This window comes from Doryrhamphus excisus, chromosome 7 (genome assembly GCF_030265055.1).
Source record: "Doryrhamphus excisus isolate RoL2022-K1 chromosome 7, RoL_Dexc_1.0, whole genome shotgun sequence".
In the NCBI taxonomy this organism is placed as follows: Eukaryota; Metazoa; Chordata; class Actinopteri; order Syngnathiformes; family Syngnathidae; genus Doryrhamphus; species Doryrhamphus excisus.
The window spans coordinates 11,584,179-11,607,378 of NC_080472.1; the positions used below are offsets into that span (position 1 = coordinate 11,584,179).

General features: G+C 42.4%; 1 protein-coding gene across 4 annotated transcripts in view; it reads right to left on the bottom strand.

The window, feature by feature from the left end:
* The window catches only part of numb (NUMB endocytic adaptor protein), a 44,827-nt gene that overhangs the window by 14,601 nt on the left and 7,026 nt on the right, over nt 1–23,200 (bottom strand). For all 4 annotated transcript variants that reach the window (XM_058078481.1, XM_058078480.1, XM_058078478.1 and 1 more), the window contains exons 2-3: nt 9,418–9,554; nt 2,306–2,380 (exon numbers count right to left, since the gene is read on the bottom strand). In XM_058078481.1, the coding sequence (XP_057934464.1) occupies nt 2,306–2,380; nt 9,418–9,543 (201 nt within the window). In that variant the 5' untranslated portion in view covers nt 9,544–9,554. The remainder of the gene's footprint in view (nt 1–2,305; nt 2,381–9,417; nt 9,555–23,200) is intronic.

Consider the following 23,200-nt stretch of genomic DNA (forward strand, 5'->3'; position numbering starts at 1 on the left):
ATCAGTCATTCAGTGTACAGGAGCATAGATTCACAATCATGACTCGACACGCAGCCATTTTGTCTAAATAGAGTTGGAAGATAAGTGCGTCTTCCCGACATCACAGTCTGGGGGCTGCACGAGTGCTGCCGTCACTCCACTAGTGATGCCATGATGGAGGAGTGGGAGGGGATTCCAGTAGCAACCAGTGCCGCGCTGGTGAATTGAATTCCCAAACTGTACACCGACTACTCCAAACTACATCCAAGTCTTTTGTATTATCCAGCCATCTATTTTCTATGCCGCTGTTCCTTAGTCGCCTACCCCAGCTGACTTTTGAGCGGGAGGCGCGGCGCACCCTGGACTGGTCTCCAGCCAATGGCAGGGCACATATTGACAAATAACCATTGGCACTCACATTGATAGCTGTGGTACTGACTTCTGGGAGATACTTGGCATCCAACTGCTAGGAACAATGAACTATTGGCACCAAATAAACAACACAAAGAGAAAGTGTTATTAGCCACCTTGAGACCTGATCATCAGGTCAGAAATCTAGAGGTGGTAATGAACACCACATTAAACCATCAGCGTTTTGCCACAAAAAAAAAAAAACCCTGCCAAAATTAAGGGAATCGTGTCTAAGCCAGATTTAGAGAGACTAAGCCATGCCTTTGTCTCGAACAGTCCAGACCGCTGTCACGGCCCTCTTACCGGGCTCCTGATGTAAAACCGCTGCAGAGCGTCCAGAATGCTGCTGCTCGAGTCCTGACTAGAAGCAGGAAATCTGACCAAATGAGTCCGGTACTCGGGTCTCTGCACTGGCTCCCTGGCGCTTTAAAACATCTCTGCTTGTGTACAAGTCTTTAGTCCAGGGGTCTCAAACATGCGGCCCGCGGACCAAATGTGGCCCGCAGGCCCCCGCCTTGATATGAAAGTTTAATGTTAGTGCGGCCCGCGCAAGTTTGATATGGATGCTGTATGGTATCATGTACCCAGAAAAAATTATTACGTTTGATTAATGTTCATGTTAAAGGTTAAATAACTGTTAATAGTTATCCTCCTTATGCGTGTGGAAGTGGTAAGTTTTTGGCTATTTAAGTTTAAAGGAAATAACTTGAAGGCTACCGTTTAGGTCGCTAGCTCTCTAGTTTGCGAGTTAGCATGTGTCTCAAGACCCTGCAGTTGCGCAATGTGTTGGAAATAAAAAAAGTATAAATGTGACTATAGTCGTGTTTTGTCATGTCTACAGGGCTCTAATAATGCTTTGTTCATTTTAATCTGAAAAAAAATCATTTGTCTACCCACCAACTATATGTGCTTTCTTAAGTTTTTATTATTTGCCCTTTTATTATTATTATTATATTTACTTATTACTGATTGATTTTCTTTATTCATTATTTATTTATTTTTCATCTTATTTTGTGCAGAAAAATAAAAAATGAGATATTTGAGAACAGTGGAATGTTTTATCAGAGCTTTTATTGTAGAAAATCGGAACCAAAGCACTGAAAAAGTTTGTATATTTTTCTGTTTTTAATGCGTTTAATGCGTTATGCGTTTTTTTTTTTTTTTTTGGAAAACCTGATGCGGCCCAGCCTTGCCCAGACCCTAGCTCCAGTGGCCCCCAGGTAAATTGAGTTTGAGACCCCTGCTTTAGTCCATCTGTGACATGTTGGAGGCACATGAGAAGCTCAGGTAGTGGTCTCCTGTGGGTGCTGAGGCTGTGTTTGAGTTCTATGCTGCATAAAAATCAACTGTGCATACGACAACTGATTTTTGTTTTATGGAATTTCATTTCTGTATCCAAGACTACCTTTGTGATGGAAGTTCACATTCTGTAAAACTGCACCAAAGCAGGAGTTTCACAGAAGTTGTCAGCGTTGGACCCCAATTAGGGTTTGTCTTGCACCCCGACCGTGACACGCTAATCCTCCTGCAGACGCCGCAGTCGGGATCCCAGCGAGGCCTACCCTTAAAGCTGAGCTTTGCCCTTTGCTACACAGCGCGGATGAGTTCACGAGCAGGGTGGAGAACTTGGCAAACGGCTGACAGCATTCCCCTGCACTTCCCCCTCCAACACTGGAATTTGGGATTTTGATGCGACTGTGGAATAATTAATGTGCCAGGAGAGCAAGAGCTGGGAAAAGATATAGACATATTTGAGGACCACTGTGTGTTCTCACTGACCAACAGCAACCTTTGACCCCACCCAGGCGTGAAACACCAGGAAGAGAGTCAGTGGATTATCCACAGCAGAGAGGAGGGAAGACACAAAAGAGGGAACAGACAAGGTCTTTCCCGGAGGAACCCGAGGGGAACCTACCGTCTTCAGCCGCTTGACCGCGTCCTCACAGATGTGCATGCCTCGAGACTCCTCCACCTCCACGTGTCCCAAGTACTGCGGGGGAAGACACACAAAAGACACCAAGTGAATAACAATGGCAGAAAAGACTTGGCACAAAATGAAATGAGGCCATAATCATAAAAGTCAGCAATGAGGTGGGTTATTTCAATGAGGCGGTAACCCTCGGCCATATCGGCGCCACTGATTTATACACATCATTAAATACAATGTGGAGGTCAGCCTTCGTTCAGATGATCCCTCACTGATGCTGTAGACCAGGAGTCTCAAACTCAATTTACTTGGGGGCCACTGGAGCTCGGGTCTGGGTGAGACTGGGCCGCATCAGGTTTTTCAAAAAAAAACAAAAAACGCATTTATTAAAAACTGAAAAATGAATAAACTTTGCTTTGGTTCCAATTTTCTACAATAAAAGCTCTGATAAAACATTCCACTGTTCTCAAATATCTTACTTTTTATTTTTCTACACAAAATAAGATGAAAAATAAATAAACAAATCAAGAATAAAGAAAATCAAACAAATCAGTAATAAATAAATAAATATAATAATAATAATAAAAGGGCAAATAATAAAAACTTAAGAAAGCACATATAGTTGGTGGGTAGACAAATATTTTTTTTCAGATTAAAATGAACAAAGCATTATTAGAGCCCTGTCACATTTATACTCTTTTTATTTACAACATATTGCGCAACTGCAGGGTCTTGAGACACATGCTAACTCGCAAACTAGCGACCTAAACGGTAGCCTTCAAGTTATTTCCTTTAAACTTAAATAGCCAAAAACTTACCACTTCCACACGGATAGGGAGGATAACTATTAACAGTTATTTAACCTTTAACATGAACATGAATCAAACGTAATAATTTTTTCTGAGTACATGATACCATACAGCATCCATATCAAACTTGTGCGGGCCGCACTAACATTAAACTTTCATATCAAGGCGGGGGCCTCAAACTAGTGTCCTGCGGGCCGCCGCGTGTTTGAGACCCCTGCTGTAGACAAAAAGTGAGTAGTTGGGGTGCTTCAGTGGAGCCTTTAAACCTTCCACGTTTGATAAGAACGGTCCTGCTGACCTTTGCACAGTAACCAAAGAACACGTATGCATCATCCTATCACTATGCAGTGCTGTCAACGAAGGTACCGCACATTACAGAGGGTGCCACCCGCAGCCCCGGTGGACCACCCCGACCTTGGTGGGCCCATGGACGAGCTGCTTTCTGTCAAACCTCTGATGGATTGGTGAAAGAGAAAAGGTGATCCACTCCAGATCTCATAGTAATCTGATAGTATTGCCATAAAACAAAGAAAAGTCAAGTATCAAAGGAACTGTTGTACCCAACACATGAAATGGGAACTGACGAGCCAGGAGTTTGTTGGGACGTGTGAGTGACAGACGCAGTATCTTTTTACCGTCAATTAATTTACTAGTGGTTGGCACCAAACAAAATTCAGTCTCTGTGTTGACGGCAATTGGAACACCAACATCGTTCCTTTTCACTTGAATGCAACATGACAGGACAAGAAACGTCAGCCCGCGCGCCACACAAATGATTTGGTGCATTAGCATGCCTAGAAGCGGCCATATTTGAAGTAGCTGCTGCTCATATGATGATGATGAGTATCATATGAGCCATCATACGATGATGACTTAGTGACAAAACAGATATTATCATCATCGGTCCCAAAAACATCCCAACACCCACCCATAACGTCCATCTTCAATTTGACAGCGCCACCCTCACTCCATCCCCGCTCATCCGCAACCTCGGTATCCTCCTGGACCCCACCCTTTCATTTGAACCCCACATCAAACAGTTAACCCGGACTGCATTCTTCCATCTTAAGAACATAGCCCGACTCCGTCCATCACTTCCATTCTCTGCCGCTGAATCCCTGATCCATGCATTCATCCCAACCAGAATGGACTACTACAACAGTATTCTCTACGGTACACCATCCAAAACCCTCAATAAACTACAATATATTCACAACCTCACCTCCACCCGCTCCCGTCAACACGTTACCCCTGTCCTCCAAAACCTCCACTGGCTTCCCGTCCCCCAACGCATTCACTTCAAAGTTCTTCTCATCACCTACAAAGCCCTCCAGGTTCTAACCCCCCCCCCCCATATCTCACAGACCTCCTCCATCCACACAATCCCCCGTGCCCCCTTCGCTCCTCAGACTCCAACCTCCTGGCACTCCCCTGTAAGACCGAGCTCCAAACCTGGGGAGACAGAGCCTTCTCCATCGCTGCCCCCACTCTCTGGAACTCTTTGCCCCACTCACTCCGTGCTTGCCCTGACCTTCCCAGTTTCATAAAACAACTAAAAAGCCACCTCTTTAAATCTGGTTTTAATGTCTAACTTTTTATACCTGACTGCTGTGCCCCGCCCCGCTTTTACTCATCTTTTAACTGTGTATTAACCAATCAATGTTGGATTTTAATGTATGTCTTACTCTGTTTACTTGCTTTTATTCAACTCCATTCTTCTGTAAAGTGTCTTTGAGTATTTTGAAAAACGCTATACAAATAAAATGTATTATTATTATTATAATGTGGCTTGAATTTTGCCTTCTTTGTCTCTTCCTTCCAAAATTGGCCCCAAATAGAAACCTGTAAGATATTTCATTGGTTTCGGTTTTGTTGTTATCTTATGTCTCCCCAAAAATATACAACAAATTACAGTTTTGTATCAAATAGTACAAAAATTGTTTCACACAAAGAAAAGCAGAAAAAAGACACCCGAATGTATTTAATAATTCCCTATTTGCCGGGGGTTCTTGGAATTGATAAGAAGGCCCTCATTATAAATAAATGGATGCTTTCCTAAATTGATATACATTTCATTCAATGTAATGAAATTAAATTTCACAAAGGCATTGCAGCAACCAAAAGTCAAATCTAGTTCCTGGATGGGCACTACAACAACCAGAGTGATGTTCCTTTTTAAGGGTGAGGTGACGTTGCGGTTTTTCAAGGTGTGAGAGGCACCGTCCCAGGACGGTTCCTGGAGCTGTCCTTGTTGTGTGTGCCTTCAGCACAGGACAGCGTTTTGGCGGCATCCTTTCGTTCACACTGGATGACAGACAGGGAGCGCCACTACAAGCCATTGTGCCACAGAGGAAGTCCTTACCCTTTCCTCGCAGATGCACGGCGATGGCGAGTGATGCTGACCCCACCGCGAGCCGGATGAACCCGCCCTTGGTTGGGGTGGGGGAGGGGGGGTGTTATTTTCAGAGTGTGATGCCATCACTGCTGCCGCAAGCCAGGACGTATTCCAATACACACAATCAGCATGCTTACACAAAAAAGGCAGCCGTGTGTCACAAGGACGATGGCGGCAGAGGGCTACTTGTTGGGAAAAGGGGGCTCAGTTAGAGGGTGGCGTGCCCTCAGCGAGATGCATGGATGCAACGGATGCTTCACTGCAGTATCCTCCTTGGCAGCTACAACGCAAACAGTGGGGAACACTCCAAGGAGGTTCGAACACGTTCTAACCAATTTATTATTATATACTAATTTATTAAGTAATTACTCATTTCCATTAGCAATTACCCATTTTAGGGCCCCCTAGCTGTTAGGTGACCTTGGAATTGTCCGGACTTTTCCACCTTATACGGCACCACGGCTAACAGTACTTGTCATGAATAAATTCATTCATTCATTCATTTTCTACCGCTTTTTCCTCACGAGGGTCGCGGGGGCTGTTGGAGCCTATCCCAGCTGTCTTCTGGCGAGAGGCGGGGTACAGGGGTGCACATATATATACATATACGTACATATACATATAGACAAACAACCATTCACACTCACATTCATACCTATGGACAATTTGGAGTGGATAATTAACCTAGCATGTTTTTGGAATGTGGGAGGAAACCGGAGTACCCGGAGAAAACCCACGCATGCACGGGGAGAACATGCAAACTCCACACAGAGATGGCCGAGGGTGGAATAGAACCCTGTTCTCCCAGCTGTGAGGTCTGCGCGCTAACCACTAGACCGCCGTGCCGCCTCATGAATAAATTGTAATATTTAATCCCTATGATCGGTATCAGTGGATTCCACTCATGGGTGATCGGTATCAGAATCGGCAGTTTAAACCCCAGATGGGAGCATCCCAGTTAAAAAGGCTTTTAAATCGTGTATTAAGTACACAGTGAATCATATGTCACCGTCCACATAAATACAGCAGACCACGCGCCGTCTCCCAAACAGAACCAGATCACCGCTCCCCCCTCCCTGGTTGCTAACCTCAGTGCGGCACTCAGACTGCAACTACTCCAATCCCACACACACACACGACTGAGCTCTCAGGAGGCACCTATAGGAGGGGGGAGGAGCAGCATGGTAGGTTGCACCGCCACCGTGAACCACCAATGCAGAGGAACAAGGGGGTTGGGGGGGGGGGGGGGGGGGGTGAGATGTGTGAATGTGTGCAAGTCCACAAAAAGCAAAAGACGAGAAGCATGGCAATCTCAGTTGAGACTATTTTTTTTTCACGTGGCCACATGGGGGGGCGGGGGTGATGTTAAATTACACAGTTTTCACAAGTCATGTGACGGTTACGCCACACCGGCCGCTTGCACTTCAAGGGTTCCCCTCTACGTGTTCTACGTTCTCTTTTGGAGAACCCCAAGATTTGTTGCGCAACACTTTAATAACCAAGTGCACTGTGACACTTTTACCGGCTTTGCTCTCGAGACAAGAGCAATCATGCTAGCTGGAATGTGAGCACGTTTCTTTTGGCCAAGCTCCTCGGGATCAAACCAGGCCGCCGTACCTTCACCGTTCGCTTTTCACTCCCCCCCCCCCCGACTAAGGTGAGCCGTGGCGCTGGGGACGAGAGGAAGCGAGCTGTTGTTGCGCTTCTGTTTGCACAAGAAGAACTTTTGTTGCCAAAACAGAAAGAACTCCCCAAACACACCGGCTCTGCCATGGCATCCAGTCTCCTCCTGCCAGTTATTAAAACTAAATGTGCAATTCTGCTTGTGTGCCTTTATGACACATTTTATTGTATGATAATCATGGAACTGAATTCCATCTAAAACTAACTATGCTCATTTTCCGATAACAAATTTCCCATTAGGGCGGCACGGTGATCGAGTGGTTAGCTCACAGACCTCACAGCGAGGAGACCAGGGTTCAATTCCACCCTCGGCCATCTCTGTGTGGAGATTGCATGCGTGGGTTTTCTCCGGGTACTCCGGTTTCCTCCCACATTCCAAAAACATGCTAGGTTAATTAGCCACTCCAAATTGTCCATAGGTATGAATGTGAGTGTGAATGGTTGTTTGTCTATATGTGCCCTGTGATTGGCTGGCCACCAGTCCAGGGTGTACCCCGCCTCTCGATAGGATAGGCTCCAGCACCCCCGCGACCCTCGTGAGGAAAATCGGTAGAAAATGAATGAATGAAATTTCCCATTAGTATATATCACCAGCAAGGAAAAAAATGTTTTATATGAAAGTATTTCATAAAAATAAACATATAACAACTGGGGATAGGCCTTTTGAAAGATATCCAACAGCAATATGTGCCCTAATATTGACTTATTTGTCAATACATGTGACATGATTCATCAACTTTGCTTCAGTACGTTTGTAATTATGTTATATGTTGTTTCATTTTTGAAAGCTAGCTGTAAATTAAAAAAAAAATACATTTATGGTTGATGGCGGCGGTCATGACTAAGAAGATCACAGCTCATCTTCCATTTCCGGAAGCGACATCAAGAGGATGACACCAGACTAAACACACCAACGACTTGGTTTGGTATATTTTTCATCAAAAAGGTAGATATGCCAAAATCTTGTGTTGCTGCTGGATGTTCACAGTATCTGAGTGATACTATATGTGTGTTTTCTTTCTTAAAAGAGGAAGGTATAAGACAACAATAGATGAAGCAAGTGCAGAGGACCAGAGAGACTCTTGGGTTCTGCCCTCTGCATTTTCGCTGATGATACAGGATGACCATTACAAGAAAGAAGACATTTTGAAAATGGATGCTATTTATATGAAAAAAAGGATGCTATTCCACAGGTACACAGGAAAAAAAAACAAGACAACAAAGAAGACCACTACATCAGAGTTAGCACAAGAGTAGTATGTCATGTCTTTTATGCCCATTGCTAAAACTTTAGACAGAGCCATAACTAATGTTATGGAAAGCTAGCTAACCAGCTAACCTTGGTGTGCTTCCTTCCAATAAAACAAGTGAATTGATTTTTTTTCTCACTCTCCCTCACTCTCACTCTCATTCTCACTCTCATTCTCACTCTCAGCTAAAACTTTAGACACAGTCATAACTAATGTTATGGAAAGCTAGCTAACCAGCAAACCTTGGTGTGCTTCCTTCCAATAAAACAAGTGAATTGATTTTTTTTGTTCTCACTCTCTCTCACTCTCTCACTCTCACTCTCTCTCTCTGCTAAAACTTTAGACACAGTCATAACTGATGTTATGGTAAGCTAGCTAACCAGCTAACCTTGGCGTGCTTCCTTCCAATAAAACAAGTGAATTGAATTTTTTTTGTTCTCACTCTCTCACTCTCTCTCTTTGCTAAAACTTTAGACACAGTCATAACTGATGTTATGGTAAGCTAGCTAACCAGCTAACCTTGCCGTGCTTCCTTCCAATAAAACAAGTGAATTGAATTTTTTTTGTTCTCACTCTCATTCTCACTCTCACTCTCTCTCTCTCTCTCTGCTAAAACTTTAGACACAGTCATAATTGATGTTATGGTTAGCTAGCTAACCAGCTAACCCTGGCGTGCTTCCTTCCAATAAAACAAGTGAATTGAATTTTTTTTGTTCACTCACTCACTCACTCACATGATGGATCTGGCATCCCAATAGCAAATCTGTGTGTTAATCCAATCTAACACAACACAACACAATCTGTGTTTTTTAGGGCATGTAAATGTCAAGGCAGGCTCTCTGAAGGCTGATGATTAATTACACATCGCCCGCCCCACTCCCCCCTCTGAGAGGAAGTGTGCACTACAATAAGGCAGGTACTGTAGGGCTTTTGTGTGTGTGTGTGTTCCTGTACAAGTGTCACCTTGACTGCAAAGCTGCATTTCCCACTGCGGACCGCCTCCTCGTCCGTCTGCCACTGGTGCGGTCGGCTCGACTCTGGCACGTAGATGTCTTTCTTCCGCCGGAAGCTCTGCCGTAGCTTGTTCATTGCTGAGCTCCCTGCAGGAGGTACATAACAGAGGGCTGTTAGGGGAGGTGCAGCAGTATGTGAAGGTACAACAAGGCGATCTATTTCAGCAAGAAAAGAAATGAAGCCACTTCCTGTGCTAAACTGCTAGGACTATAACTTTTCCATTGTCAACACAATCAAGTGATTGTCTGACCCAAAAGGAGGGACAAAGGTCTGTCTGCATGACTATGCTGGCACACAAATACAAGTACAAACCACAGGAGACGGGGGTTTCTTATTTCTTTTTTTTAAAGCAACACTGAGCAACTGATCAATTGATATTGAGCTGCCGGGTAGTTTTTCCTCATTTACAGAAAAGAGCAGCATTTTATTGGACTACTGTATATTTTTATGTTGTATTTTATATATCAGCTATTCCTCACATTTAATGAAACAAAATTCAGTTACAAAGATCTATGGATGTATCGTAGCTCAGTGTTTTTCAACCTTTTTTTAAGCCACGGCACGTTTTTTACATTGTAAAAATCTTGTGGCACACCACTAACCAAAAGTGTTGCAAAATGTCACCATGACCTCACACGTGCATCAATAAGTCTATGGGAGGAACAAGCTAGGTGTTGCCACACGGACCAATATTACATTGCTATGCCAGTCTTTACACCACAGACACTCCACAGTAGCCATGTTTTTACATCACCACTTTTTCTCTTTCCCAATGACCTTTCGGGAAACAATGGTATCCATGGAAAGGAATATTCCAATCTCTTGTCTACATGCGCCGTGAAAATCAAACAGAATAGTCAATAGGGCATGCCCAGTAAAACGTAAACATCAACATCACGTGATACCGACTTCCCCGAGTTGTTCTTTCACTTGTTGGAATAACTCTGTATTGCCAGTTTTTCGTCTGTCCAGTCTTGAAATTTAGTTTGAATCAAAAACAAACTTTGCTTAGTCCAGTGCCGATTGCTGGCCTCCATTTTTAAAAGTGAAGAACGTCTGGATCTGCGTGTTACGTCATATCTGAGCATGCGCTGAAAGAACGCACCCGGGATCAATTTAAACAGGAAAAGATCAAATTCAATCTTGCTAATATTTTATAATTAAACTCGGGACATGTTTTATATAGATATATATTTTGTTTTTTAATAAAACTGGACTTGTGAATGGTGTATAGAAGGGTTTAGATTCTGTTCCACAGATGGCGCTAATGCACACAAAAGCTGCTTGCCAACCGCCAATAAACAACAGAAGAAGAAAAACACCAGGAAGAAGAAGGCACCCTGACAACTTTCCGTTTGAGCGGGTACAAGATACCTCAATCGGATTGGTTAAAGGAATATTTCATCCATGTTCAATTCTTTCAGTTTGAGCAAATAAACCAAATGCAATTGGAATATTTGGGTCCATATATTCATGGCTATTGACATAATAATGCAAATGATGATTAATCAATGTTAACTATAAAAAGTGATATTGGAACCTGATGGTTTCTTGAGGTACACTAGTGTGCCGCGGCACAGTGGTTGAAAATCACTGTCATAGATGGTTTCCTCCCAATATGTACGTATATTGCAGCGAGCTCTCATCTCTCAATTTTTAAAAATATTGATAGGGGACAGACAGGATAGTAAAATATTAAGTCAGTCCACACAGGAGTCATGGAATATGTGGCTGACTTGATCAATACACGGTTCATGATCAAACAGGCCACAACAGATCCAATAACGGAGTCTAGATTACTCCATTACTAACCAAAGATGTGAAAAAGTATCAGGCACTTTTACACAGCGAGCAGATTATAAATAACCAAAATGCAACAGCGAGCAGATCCAATTATAAAAGGCGCTGATCCAAACTAGAAGTCGGTGGTGCGCTCATCATTGAGGGTCTGGCTGGCGTCTGCAGCTCATAACCGGGGGGGAGCAGAAGTCACCGAGCCTTAGCATTCCAGTATTTGACACGTGGACACCAGCATCTTGCTAACTTTTGAGATCTGATGAGGATCGGAGTGGATTAGAGGTCTTTAATCCAGGAGGACTGACTGTTTGCACACACGCACACACACATCTACGAACTAACTACGTACACAGGACAAAATGAAACCTGTTCTGAGGGCTGTGATCGGGGGTGGAGAGTCTGGTCCAGGTCAGGCGATGTCTCTCTTATCTGTCCTGGCCAGACTCTTGTCCAGGCTCTGCACAATGAAGCTTTCACCGCTGACCGGGCCACATGTCAACACATCAAACATCTCTCGACAGATGAGGAGGTCAGGACCACGGATTCCCAAGATGTCTCAGGAGCCAAAAGGCTTGAGTATTGGTACCCCCCCAGGATGGATTTGTGGAGACAGGATGGCGATAAAGGCAACGTAAATACCGCGGCGTGCCAACAAATTCAAAGAGGAGGAAGGTCACACACAAACAAAGTAAACAACAATGGAGGACATCTTTCTAGCTGACATGTGGCGGAAGTGACATTCAAGGAACTGCAGTAAAGGTGACGTCTGAGTGGTCCCGCAATGGTGTATTTGAAGCATGTTGACCAAAATCTCTCTTTGATGCTGGAATTTCAACCATCTCGAAGTACTTTTATTAAGCTACTGTATGCTAATTCTAATGAGAAGTGTTTGTCTATCATGCTATCGTGCATCTTGGCCCTATGAGTTCTGTGTTTACAAAATTACAGATGGAATTACAGACGGAATCTGCCAATATAAACGAAATGTAATGGTAATGGTAATGGTTTAATTTCATTTGAACATGCATCAGATTCCAATTGAGTGCATCCCATAGTCAGTTCCCAGTTCCACATGTCCAAAAGGAGTAGGAAGAAACAAAGCTTATTAAATCCTACCCCTCCATCTGGTACTTTTACAATCAGTAACTGTTACATTTGTTCACTTCCTGCTTTCCTAATATCATAAAAAAAATTAAACTTTTTTTAAATTAACTATTTTTATTTTTAATTAATTTTTAATTATTTGTATTTTTAATTAATTTTTCATTATTTTTATTTTTGTATTTTTTTTATTTTTGTCACGTACCGAAGTAGGAGGTGATATGAGCATCCAATGCCATAATGGTTACCATAGTAAGTGTCAATATAGTGATATATATAGCACATCATGACTGGTTCAAGACTCTTCATCCTTGTATTTAGCAAACATCAACTGCTTGTATTGTTTCTTGAATTGGCTCATCGTTGTGCATTGTTTGATTTCCTTACTCAATCCATTCCATAGTTTGATTCCACATACTGAAATGCTATGGCTAGCATAACGTAGTCCTAGCGTGTTTCAAATGTACTTCTTCCCTGAGATCATATTTCTCCACATTTGTTCACTTCCTGCTTTCCTAATATGATTGAAGTTATTTTTTGTTTTTTTTACTTAATTTTATTAATTTATATATTTTTTTACAATTTATATTATAAACCTTTTTGTTTTGTTTTTTTACTTTATTCTATTAATTTTTATTTATTTATTTATAATTTTTTAAATAATTTATATTATAAACCTTTTTGGTTTTTTTACTGAAATGCTATGGCTTTTTAACGTAGTCCTAGCATAGAAGTGTTTCAAATGTACTTCTTCCCTGAGATCATATTTCTCCTCTCTTGTAGAGAAGTATTGGATGACATTTTTAGCTAATTGCTTATTTTTAGCCTTATGCATTATTTTAGCTGTTTGAAGATGAACTATATCAGCAAGTTGAAGTGTTTGTGATTTTAGAAATAAGGAGTTAGTATGTTCTCTGTAGGCGGCATTATGAATTATCCTTGCTGACCTTTTTTGCAGTACATTTAGCGAGTGAAGATTGCTTTTATAGTTATTAGCCCATATTTCCACACCATAAGTAAGATATGGTAGAACCAGAGAGCAATAAAGAGTGTGGAGTGATTTCTGATTGAGAACAAATTTTGCTTTGTTCAATACTGAAATATTTCTGGCCACCTTATGTTGTATATTTGTAATAATATGAGGTTTCCAGCTCATATTTTCATCTATTGTGATGCCCAGAAATGTATTTTCGTTGACCCTTTCAATGTCCACACCGTCTATTTGTATTTGCTGGTGCGTGTCCTTTCTGCTGTTAGCAAACATGTTACAAAAATGTACCGTTATACACAGAATCGCAGGGAAATGACAAACTGTAAATGAAATGCTCTCAGCAGGAACATTTGCGTGGGGAAACACCAACCTGCCCCCCCTCCCGAACTAAACATGTCAAAACGGCAACCTGAAACATTGGCAAAAGTTGGTGCTCCAATGAGGGTGAAGGGAGGCTAGCCGGGTTATCTTAGTTTAGCAGAGCATGCTAGTGCGTCTGCCGCTCAGACCATCATCAGCCATGACCATCATACTCATAGTCATAAAATGTGTCAAAATCATAGTTATTACACAGGTTATCACAAGTTATGACTCTCAACCCATCATCATCATCTCTGCCTGCTAGAATGTGTACGTTTTGAACCCCCGTCTGGCTGTTTGGAAACAAGACCAGAAGCAGACCACTGAGTCAGTGTGTGAGTCAGGGCCGGGGGGTGACGGCCCTCCGTCAAGCCCCACATTTGAAGATGAAGCTCAGCTGTTATCCATACCGAGCGTCAGTGTTGGATTGCTGTCTGGCTGGTCAGCGTGGAGTTGGACCCTGTCTGGTCCGCAATCATCAGGATCAACAGCTAATGGTTTTTGACTGATGTAGAGCTTTTATTTCTCCCTGAGCCCGTCGAACACACTGAAGGCTTCGGCGATGATTCAGGAGCTGGGAGGCGTCCAAACAGTAGGAAGAGCTACTGTCCTGCGGCTTCCTTCCTCCGCGGACTGCCACCCATTTGTTTCAGGTCACCGCCACGTTATGACCCGTGAACTTGGTCACGGTTCTCGTGAAGTCATTTGTTGCTTCAGATTGAAGACACAGATTATTTTTCCCGCAGATTGGGGCTATTTTTTTGCTGTCAAACCACTAATGCTGACAGTTCCACTGCAGTCAGAACATGCTAACGCGTGTGGAAGCGCTGCAGCGTGGTGTTAACTGCTTATTTGACCCTTCTGTGCAGCACTGTACTGTATGCGTATTTTGTCAGGATGACTGACAGTGCCCTTGCCTTGAGTGACACAGCATGAGAACGATAATTAAGTCATGTCTTTGAGCATGCTGCACAGAATGTAAAAGAAACAACGCAAACAGCAGGGCTTCCATATTGACTAGACCAGGGGTCTAAAACTCAATTTACTTGGGGACCACTGGAGCTCGGGTCTGGGTGAAACTGGGCCGCATCAGATTTTCCAAAAAAAAAAACAAACAAACAAAAAAAACGCATTTATTAATTTTTTTTTTTTTTAAACTTCGCTTTGGTTCCAATTTTCTACAATAAAAGCTCTGATAAAACATTCCACTGTTCTCAAATATCTTACTTTTTATTTTTCTACACAAAATAAGATGAAAAATAAATAAACAAATCAAGAATAAAGAAAATCAATCAATCAGTAATAAATAAATATAATAAAAATAATAAAAACTTAAGAAACCACATATAGTTGGTGGGTAGACAAATGATTTTTTTCAGATTAAAATGAACAAAGCATTATTAGAGCCCTGTAGACATGACAAAACACGACTATAGTCACATTTATACTCTTTTTATTTACAACATATTGCGCAACTGCAGGGTCTTGAGACACATGCTAACTCGCAAACTAGAGAGCTAGCGACCTAAACGGTAGCCTTCAAGTTAATTCCTTTAAACTTAAACAGCCAAAAACTTACCACTTCCACACGCATAGGGAGGATAACTATTAACAGTTATTCAACCTTTAACATGAACATGAATCAAACGTAATAATTTTTTCTGGGTACATACCACCATACAGCATCCATATCAAACTTGCGCGGGCCGCACTAACATTAAACTTTCATATCAAGGTGGGGGCCTCAAACTAGTGTCCTGCGGCCGCGTGTTTGAGACCCCTGGACTAGGCGTCAATAGTATGGATATCTCGAAATAGATTGGTGCCGTCAGTTTTCATGTTGCATGTCATTAGTGACTTGCAGTTTATTGGGTATAAAAATAAACAGGCCAGTCATCCGGCGTGTTTCCTCTTATCACCACAAACAGGAAAACAGCCAAGAAAAAAAGCTCCAGGGGGACAACGCTAAACTAAAATGTGGGGTTATCTCACCTTTTGTCTTTTGTCCCCTTTTAGATTTTTATATAAAGCATGCCAATGCACAAAATGTGTGCGTGTTTAGAAGAGGTTCTCCAATAATATACCGTATGGCATAACGCATCAGTGGAGAACAGACCATCTCACACACCAGACCGACCTGAGAAGGTGAGGAGTACAGGATAGCAGAGCACTCTCTTGCTAGTGCAGAGTCTCTCTGGCTTGTAACCCAACCGCTGTGCTCATCCCTGGGATCCTTACGCAAGGATTAATCAGCCTTCCGTTCCTGGAGAGATTATTCAAATAGTGTTACATCTAGAATCGGTAGCAGCAGCACTCCTCCATGTGGGGGCACGGGCCACCTCAGGTCCTCAACCATCTAACACCAAAACTGTAGAGGCCAACATGCCTCGCAGTGCCATTGAGTCACCGAAATAGTCCGATGCAATCTGTAGCTCGTACAAAAAAGCCATCCAAACAACACATCAACACAGACGATAAACAAAGTAACCTACCAACTGCATCATGTGGGCATACAAATAAATATCTATGCTCATGGGCTCGACAATAACGATGTAGCGATGGCCCAGGGCAAGTTAAAACTAAATTGAGGCAAGTAAATCCAATCAGTGATATTCCCGTCGGGAAAGTGCACTTTGAGTTTTTTTTTTTTTTTTTTAAAGCAGTTCTTGTTGGGTGTTGGTAAAACACGGACTGCGTAATTCCGGTGGTAATTTGCAAACCAATCCTTGCAAATCTTGAAATGGACCAATCAGAATCGTTTATTTAGACCGCGGTCCGCGGTCCATAGTGCGCGTTTTACCCACACCCGCTCTTGTTCGCGATCAACCAATCAGCGATGGTTTGACTATGAAAACATCTATCATGGCGTCCCTGCCAACATGGTCTAATTCAGGGGTCTCAAACACGCGGCCCGCGGGCCAAATGTGGCCCGCAGGACACTAGTTTGAGGCCCCCGCCTTGATATGAAAGTTTAATGTTAGTGTGGCCCGCGCAAGTTTGATATGGATGCTGTATGGTATCATGTACCCAGAAAAAATTATTACATTTGATTAATGTTCATGTTAAAGGTTAAATAACTGTTAATAGTTATCCTCCTTATCCGTGTGGAAGTGGTAAGTTTTTGGCTATTTAAGTTTAAAGGAAATAACTTGAAGGCTACCGTTTAGGTCGCTAGCTCTCTAGTTTGCGAGTTAGCATGTGACTCAAGACCCTGCAGTTGCGCAATATGTTGTAAATAAAAAGAGTATAAATGTGACTATAGTCGTGTTTTATCATGTCTACAGGGCTCTAATAATGCTTTGTTCATTTTAATCTGAAAAAAATCATTTGTCTACCCACCAACTATATGTGGTTTCTTAAGTTTTTATTATTTGCCGTTTTATTATTATTATTATATTTATTTATTACTGATTGATTGATTTTCTTTATTTTTGATTTGTTTATTTTTCATCTTATTTTGTGTAGAAAAATAAAAAGTAAGATATTTGAGAACAGTGGAATGTTTTATCAGAGCTTTTCTTGTAGAAAATTGGAACCAAAGCAAAGTTTTTTTTAATTGTTTGTTTTTAATAAATGCGTTTTTTTGTTTGTTTTTTTTGGAAAACCTGATGCGGCCCAGTCTCACCCAGACCCGAGCTCCAGTGGCCCCCAAGTAAATTGAGTTTGAGACCCCTGGTCTAACAGTGCCTCCTAAACAAGTATTTTATTAGCGGCAGCAAATCAAATGATGGCACAGGTGAGTGAATCACATTGCTGTGACAAGTGGTCACAATGAAACACCACCCATTAGATCCAATACCAAGTAGTGGTATGCTGGGTAGCTTTTGATGAAAAGCAGCAAAAGCGGACCGCCGGAGATGTCTAACCTGTGATGACGAAACCCGAAGTGGCATGTGTATGACCTCATTGACTTTATTGGCGAGGACATTGTGATCCAGTGTGAGCAGTTCGTCAAAGGCTCAATCAAATTGTGAATTCATTTGCGAGGCTAAATCTTTTATCCCGCCGCTTGCTTTTCTCTCTCTCTGAGCACTTCTTCCTCCTTTTTCTGTGACTTACAGATCCAACGTCATCACCCCCCCCCCCCCCCCCCCCGCCTTGCTCCATGGCTTGTGGCCAAATCTCCTCACATGATGCATTCCAATTCCCCAGCCAAGCCCTGATATTCACCCTGGTTGCTGCTGAGAAAGGTGAGGTCTGTACGCCGTCTCAATGCACAGGAAGTGCACCGTCATCCTGTCACTAGAAGCGCTTGGTAGCGTGACGGCGTGTGAGTATTATAAATGGCTGCGACGACGCGAGGTGTTGCTTACAAATATGGCCCCGCATGGCATGCAGCCTGTCACCGACACCCAAGTCAGCATCCGCTGTGGTGCGACTTAAATAAATGTGTTACCAAGGCAGGGAAACGATATGTTTGTGTGTTGTTGTCAAACAAGGCTGCCATGTAGAGTCATCACAGTCAACATGCAGTCTGTGCGTGGACAGCTGGAGGTTTGAGGCTAAGCTTGCCCGATGGCGCTATTAAGATGAGACTGAAATGCAGGGGTCTCAAACTCAATTTACCTGGGGGCCACTGCACCTAGGGTCTGGGCGAAGCTGGGCCGCATCAGGTTTTCAAAAAAAAAAAAAAAAACGCATTTACTAAAAACAGAAAAATGAATAAACTTTGCTTTGGTTCCGATTTTCTACAAGAAAAGCTCTGATAAAACATTCCACTGTTCTCAAATATCTTACTTTGTATTTTTCTACACAAAACAAAATGAAAAATAAATAAACAAATCAAGAAAGTAATAAACAAGAAAGTAATAAATAAATAAATATAATAATAATAAAACGGCAAATAATAAAAACTTAAGAAACCACATATAGTTGGTGGGTAGACAAATGATTTTTTTCAGATTAAAATGAACAAAGCATTATTAGAGCCCTGTAGACATGACAAAACACAACTATAGTCACATTTATACTCTTTTTATTTACAACATATTGCGCAACTGCAGGGTCTTGAGACACATGCTAACTCGCAAACTAGAGAGCTAGCGACCTAAACGGTAGCCTCCAAGTTATTTCCTTTAAACTTAAATAGCCAAAAACTTACCACTTCCACACGGATAGGGAGGATAACTATTAACAGTTATTTAACCTTTAACATGAACATTAATCAAACGTAATAATTTTTTTGGGGCACATGATACCATACAGCATCCATATCAAACTTGCGCGGGCCGCACAAACATTAAACTTTCATATCAAGGCGGGGGCCTCAAACTAGTGTCCTGCGGGCGCGTGTTTGAGACCCCTGCTGTAGTGTAAGTTAGCACTGTCCACTCTGATACTGTAGCAATGCAAGAGTTGCTGAGGTTTGTTTCCCCAATCGTACTGACTAAAAACACGTTTAAACTGTCTGAGTTTGGACCAACATACTTTTCAATACTTATTTAAAAATACATTTAAAAAGGAGATATCCAACCTTTAAATCTAAATGCTAGTGGCCACCATCTGCTAGATGAGATAGACTCTGTTTTTAAAGATGGTTGCCTTCTCCGTGAGCTAAAGAAAGGTCAAGGAGCGCCGTGAAGATGGGATTTTTAGTGTTCCTGAAGACGTCGGGGCCTAAAGATACGGGAGAGGAATCCACTTAACGCTCTAAAAGTTATACAGTGCTGCAGCTTTTCGGAGGCTCCGAGCCAAAAAGTCTCTCTCTTTTATTAAAAGTTGGTCTTCTTGAGAGAAACCATCCGGAGCAGCAGGGCGATGGAGACCCATGGCTAAAAAGCCACACACGGGCTGTGCTCCCTCGGCGTAGCGTTGACCCGCGGAACCAGAGCCGCCGTTACATATTGACCAGGTCTCAGCAAAGTGCAGTTAATATGTGATGTATTAATCCTGCGCAGTCACGAGCGCATTTATGGAGTGGCTCGGCATCGGCGCTGAGGCAAGATGACAGTTAACAACCTGCGGCACGGTTGCAGGGCTGTAAAACAGGCAAAGCAACGCAACTGATAGTTGCCACATCCTGGATTCTAATTCCCCCATTCGGAATGTCAACATGATTGGTGAACAGGAAGAAAGATGGTCACAATCTCAGTCAGAACTTTGGTTCCCAAGGCTGACGGAATGTGGACAAGACAGGGAACATGCCCCCGTGTGTCTGTAGCTTTAATGCTAATGATTCTCCAAAATAAGTGCTAACTTACAATACAGTCTCATTTTAACAGCAACATCAGGCAAGGTTAGCCCCAAAAATAAATACCAGGGGTGTCACAAAAGACTCATTTCATAAGACCAGACGATGCACGAGATTGGGTTGATGGGACGAGACCAGATTTTAGTACAAAAAAGTACAATTAAAAAAAAGTCTGACAATATATTGCAATGTATGAATTTCATTTCCACAATTTTCCCGCTGTCTGTGTGTATGCGACGGGCCCCGCCTCCACCCACTGAGACAAAGAGACTGTATGACTGACACAAGGGCTCACGTAATTAATTTATGTAATTGTGTGATTAATGATTGAATTTATTATTGTCCCAGGTCCAGTACCCATGAGACAGTTTAGAGTGGTGTACAATAATGTAGCACCCCCACAGTCACACAAATCTTTATTCTGACCTTAGCTTTTAGCTTTTTATGCAACCATTTCCTCCCACCGCACAAAAAGACAACTCGTGTGTCAATGAAAGCGCGTCAGTGTGAGTGTTCACTCAGACACAAAGCCTGTCAAACGTCATCATTCTCCGGGTCATCATCGTCATTTGACAGTGGCTGCTAGGCTTTCACACACACATGCACACACACACACACACACACACACACACACACACACACACACACACACACACACACACACAAACAGCCTGTTTGACCTGCTGACATTGACCCAAACATGGGACACTCTGTGCCTTTGTGTGTTAAATGTACACATTTGCGAGCACACAAACCAAGAGATGTGTCGTCATAGGGGGCGGGAGTGCACCCCCCCACCACCACCAGAGACTAAAGGCAGACCTGACAAGGCGGTTGAGAGTACGAGTACGACTGGAAATGAATGCCAAGTGACCGAGGTGTCAACTGAAACTAACCACAGTAGGGACGCTAACCAAATGATACTTTTAACCCTTAGATGCATAAGTGGGTCAAAAATGACCCGGTCAGGTTGTTTTCTTAAAATATCTTCGAAATGAAATTTTTTTTATCATTTCATATTCCAGGTATTCCTCAAAAAACATGTTTTTGATATCATGCCATTCACATTTTTAACTTATCTTTTATACATTTTAAGAAATTTGTGTTTTTGTGTTACTACCCCAACCTTCCATAAGTGGGTCAAAAATGACCCGGTCAGGTTGTTTTCTTGAAATATCTTTGTAATGAAAAATTGGTATCATTTCATATTCCAGGTACTCCTCAAAAAACATGTTTTTGATATCATGCCGTTCACATTTTTCACTTTTATACATTTTAAGAAATTTTTGTTTTCGTGTTACTACCCCAACCTTCCATAAGGTTGTTTTCTTGAAATATCTTTGGAATGAAAATTTTTTATCATTTCATATTCCAGGTATTACTCAAAAACATATTTTTGATATCATGCCGTTAACATTTTTAACTTACCTTTATGCAACACACAATGGATCCTCACATTTTCTATTCATTTTCTTTTTCAAAGATGTAAAAAAGTGAAAAATGAAGATGTTTCTAACATGAAATCATTCCTGTGTGGTCCTAAATATAATACTAAAATATCATACAAGTGATTGTTCCTAACCAAAATGGCAAAATTGGCATAAAAAGGCCTTGATTCTAGTATGGGTCATTTTTGAGCCACTTATGGAAGAGTGTAGCGTCCAGTCACTCGTGCATCTAAGGGTTAAAACAGAAAAGGAAGCTTCAAGATGGCAGGTTTCTAGCTCGCCAAACTGGTTCTGAGCGTGGAGCCGACGTATGCCAGGAATGCTGTTCACGTACCTGAGCTCTGCTCTCATCCTGCTAGGGCTATTTGTCAAGAAGTGGACAGCCGCGGAATACAAATGCTTAGCGGACTGATGCCCCGGTACCGCTACCGGGATGACATACACATGAAGGCCTGGGAGGACACTTTCATTGGATGCACTGACAGTCCGGCCTCAAACATTGTCCCATTTCACTGTGCAGCAGACTCCTTCATGCCTTGGACTTTGTGTGACCACAGCCCATCGCATAATCCGCCCTGCTACAGCCACCATTACTGTGGGTCTCTATCCTCTTCCCATCAATATTACTTATTGACGTGCATGAAGTCCATGTTGCACTAGTAAAAACAAAAATTCATTGTGAAAGTTCCTTGTTGTCTCCAATGTATTGGGGGTCGATCGGCGGCCTGTCACCATAATCAATAAAATCATTCATTCATTCATTTTCTACCGCTTTTCCTCATGAGGGTCGCAGGGGGTGCTGGAGCCTATCCCAGCTGTTTTTGGACGAGAGGCAGGGTACACCCTGGACTGGTGGCCAGCCAATCACAGGGCACATATAGACAAACAACCATTCACACTCACATTCATACCTATGGACAATTTGGAGTGGCTAATTAACCTAGCATGTTTTTGGAATGTGGGAGGAAACCGGAGTACCCGGAGAAAACCCACGCATGCACGGGGAGAACATGCAAACTCCACACAGAGATGGCTGAGGGTGGAATTGAACCCTTGTCTCCTAGCTGTGAGGTCTGCGCGCTAACCACTCGTCCGCCGTGCTGCTCAATTAAATCAATTAAGGTGATTTAAAAACATGATAATTTAGCAGGTATCGTTATATTGGCTGAATGTCACCGCAAACTAGCCCCCACTTGCCGAATTAAACATGTAACTGGGGTTGCCCGAACCAGCGGGATTAGTGGAGTTGGCGTAGCATGAAAAAGATCACTTGGCTGACATACAGGACGGGAAGTCTAATGTTAATTGTCCATACGTAGACCTACGCTGGGACACTACTGCCAGATTTGTTTATACCACATATACCACATGACCACATGACCACATCCTCTGGAGTGACGCAACTACAAACATAGCAATCTATTGATGGTGGTGAGTACTGCAATGTACCTGCAACATATGTACCTGCAACATTATCTTATGTACTTATGTTCAATACACGTTCTCAGAGTTAAAGTACAAATCATTTTTCAACAGTTTGGCTTTCCTGTGGGCCAAACCTGTTCTCAAAAGGTTCTATTATGATTTATATATGCCCAAGAATATACCGTATTATTGGCCATTGGGCAAATGGGTCTTAGGCCAAACTTAGGCCAATGTAGCTCCAACAGATAATCCCATTATCCTGATCATATTTTCCCAACATTCCTAAATGTCATCTAAAAGGAGGAATTACGCTGATGAGTGGAGGACTGCTTTGGCTCGTCTTCTCCGATAAGCGTCCATCCAGCCATAGTTAATACACAGAAAGCCTGTTTACATCCTTCTGGGTAAACATTAGAGCCC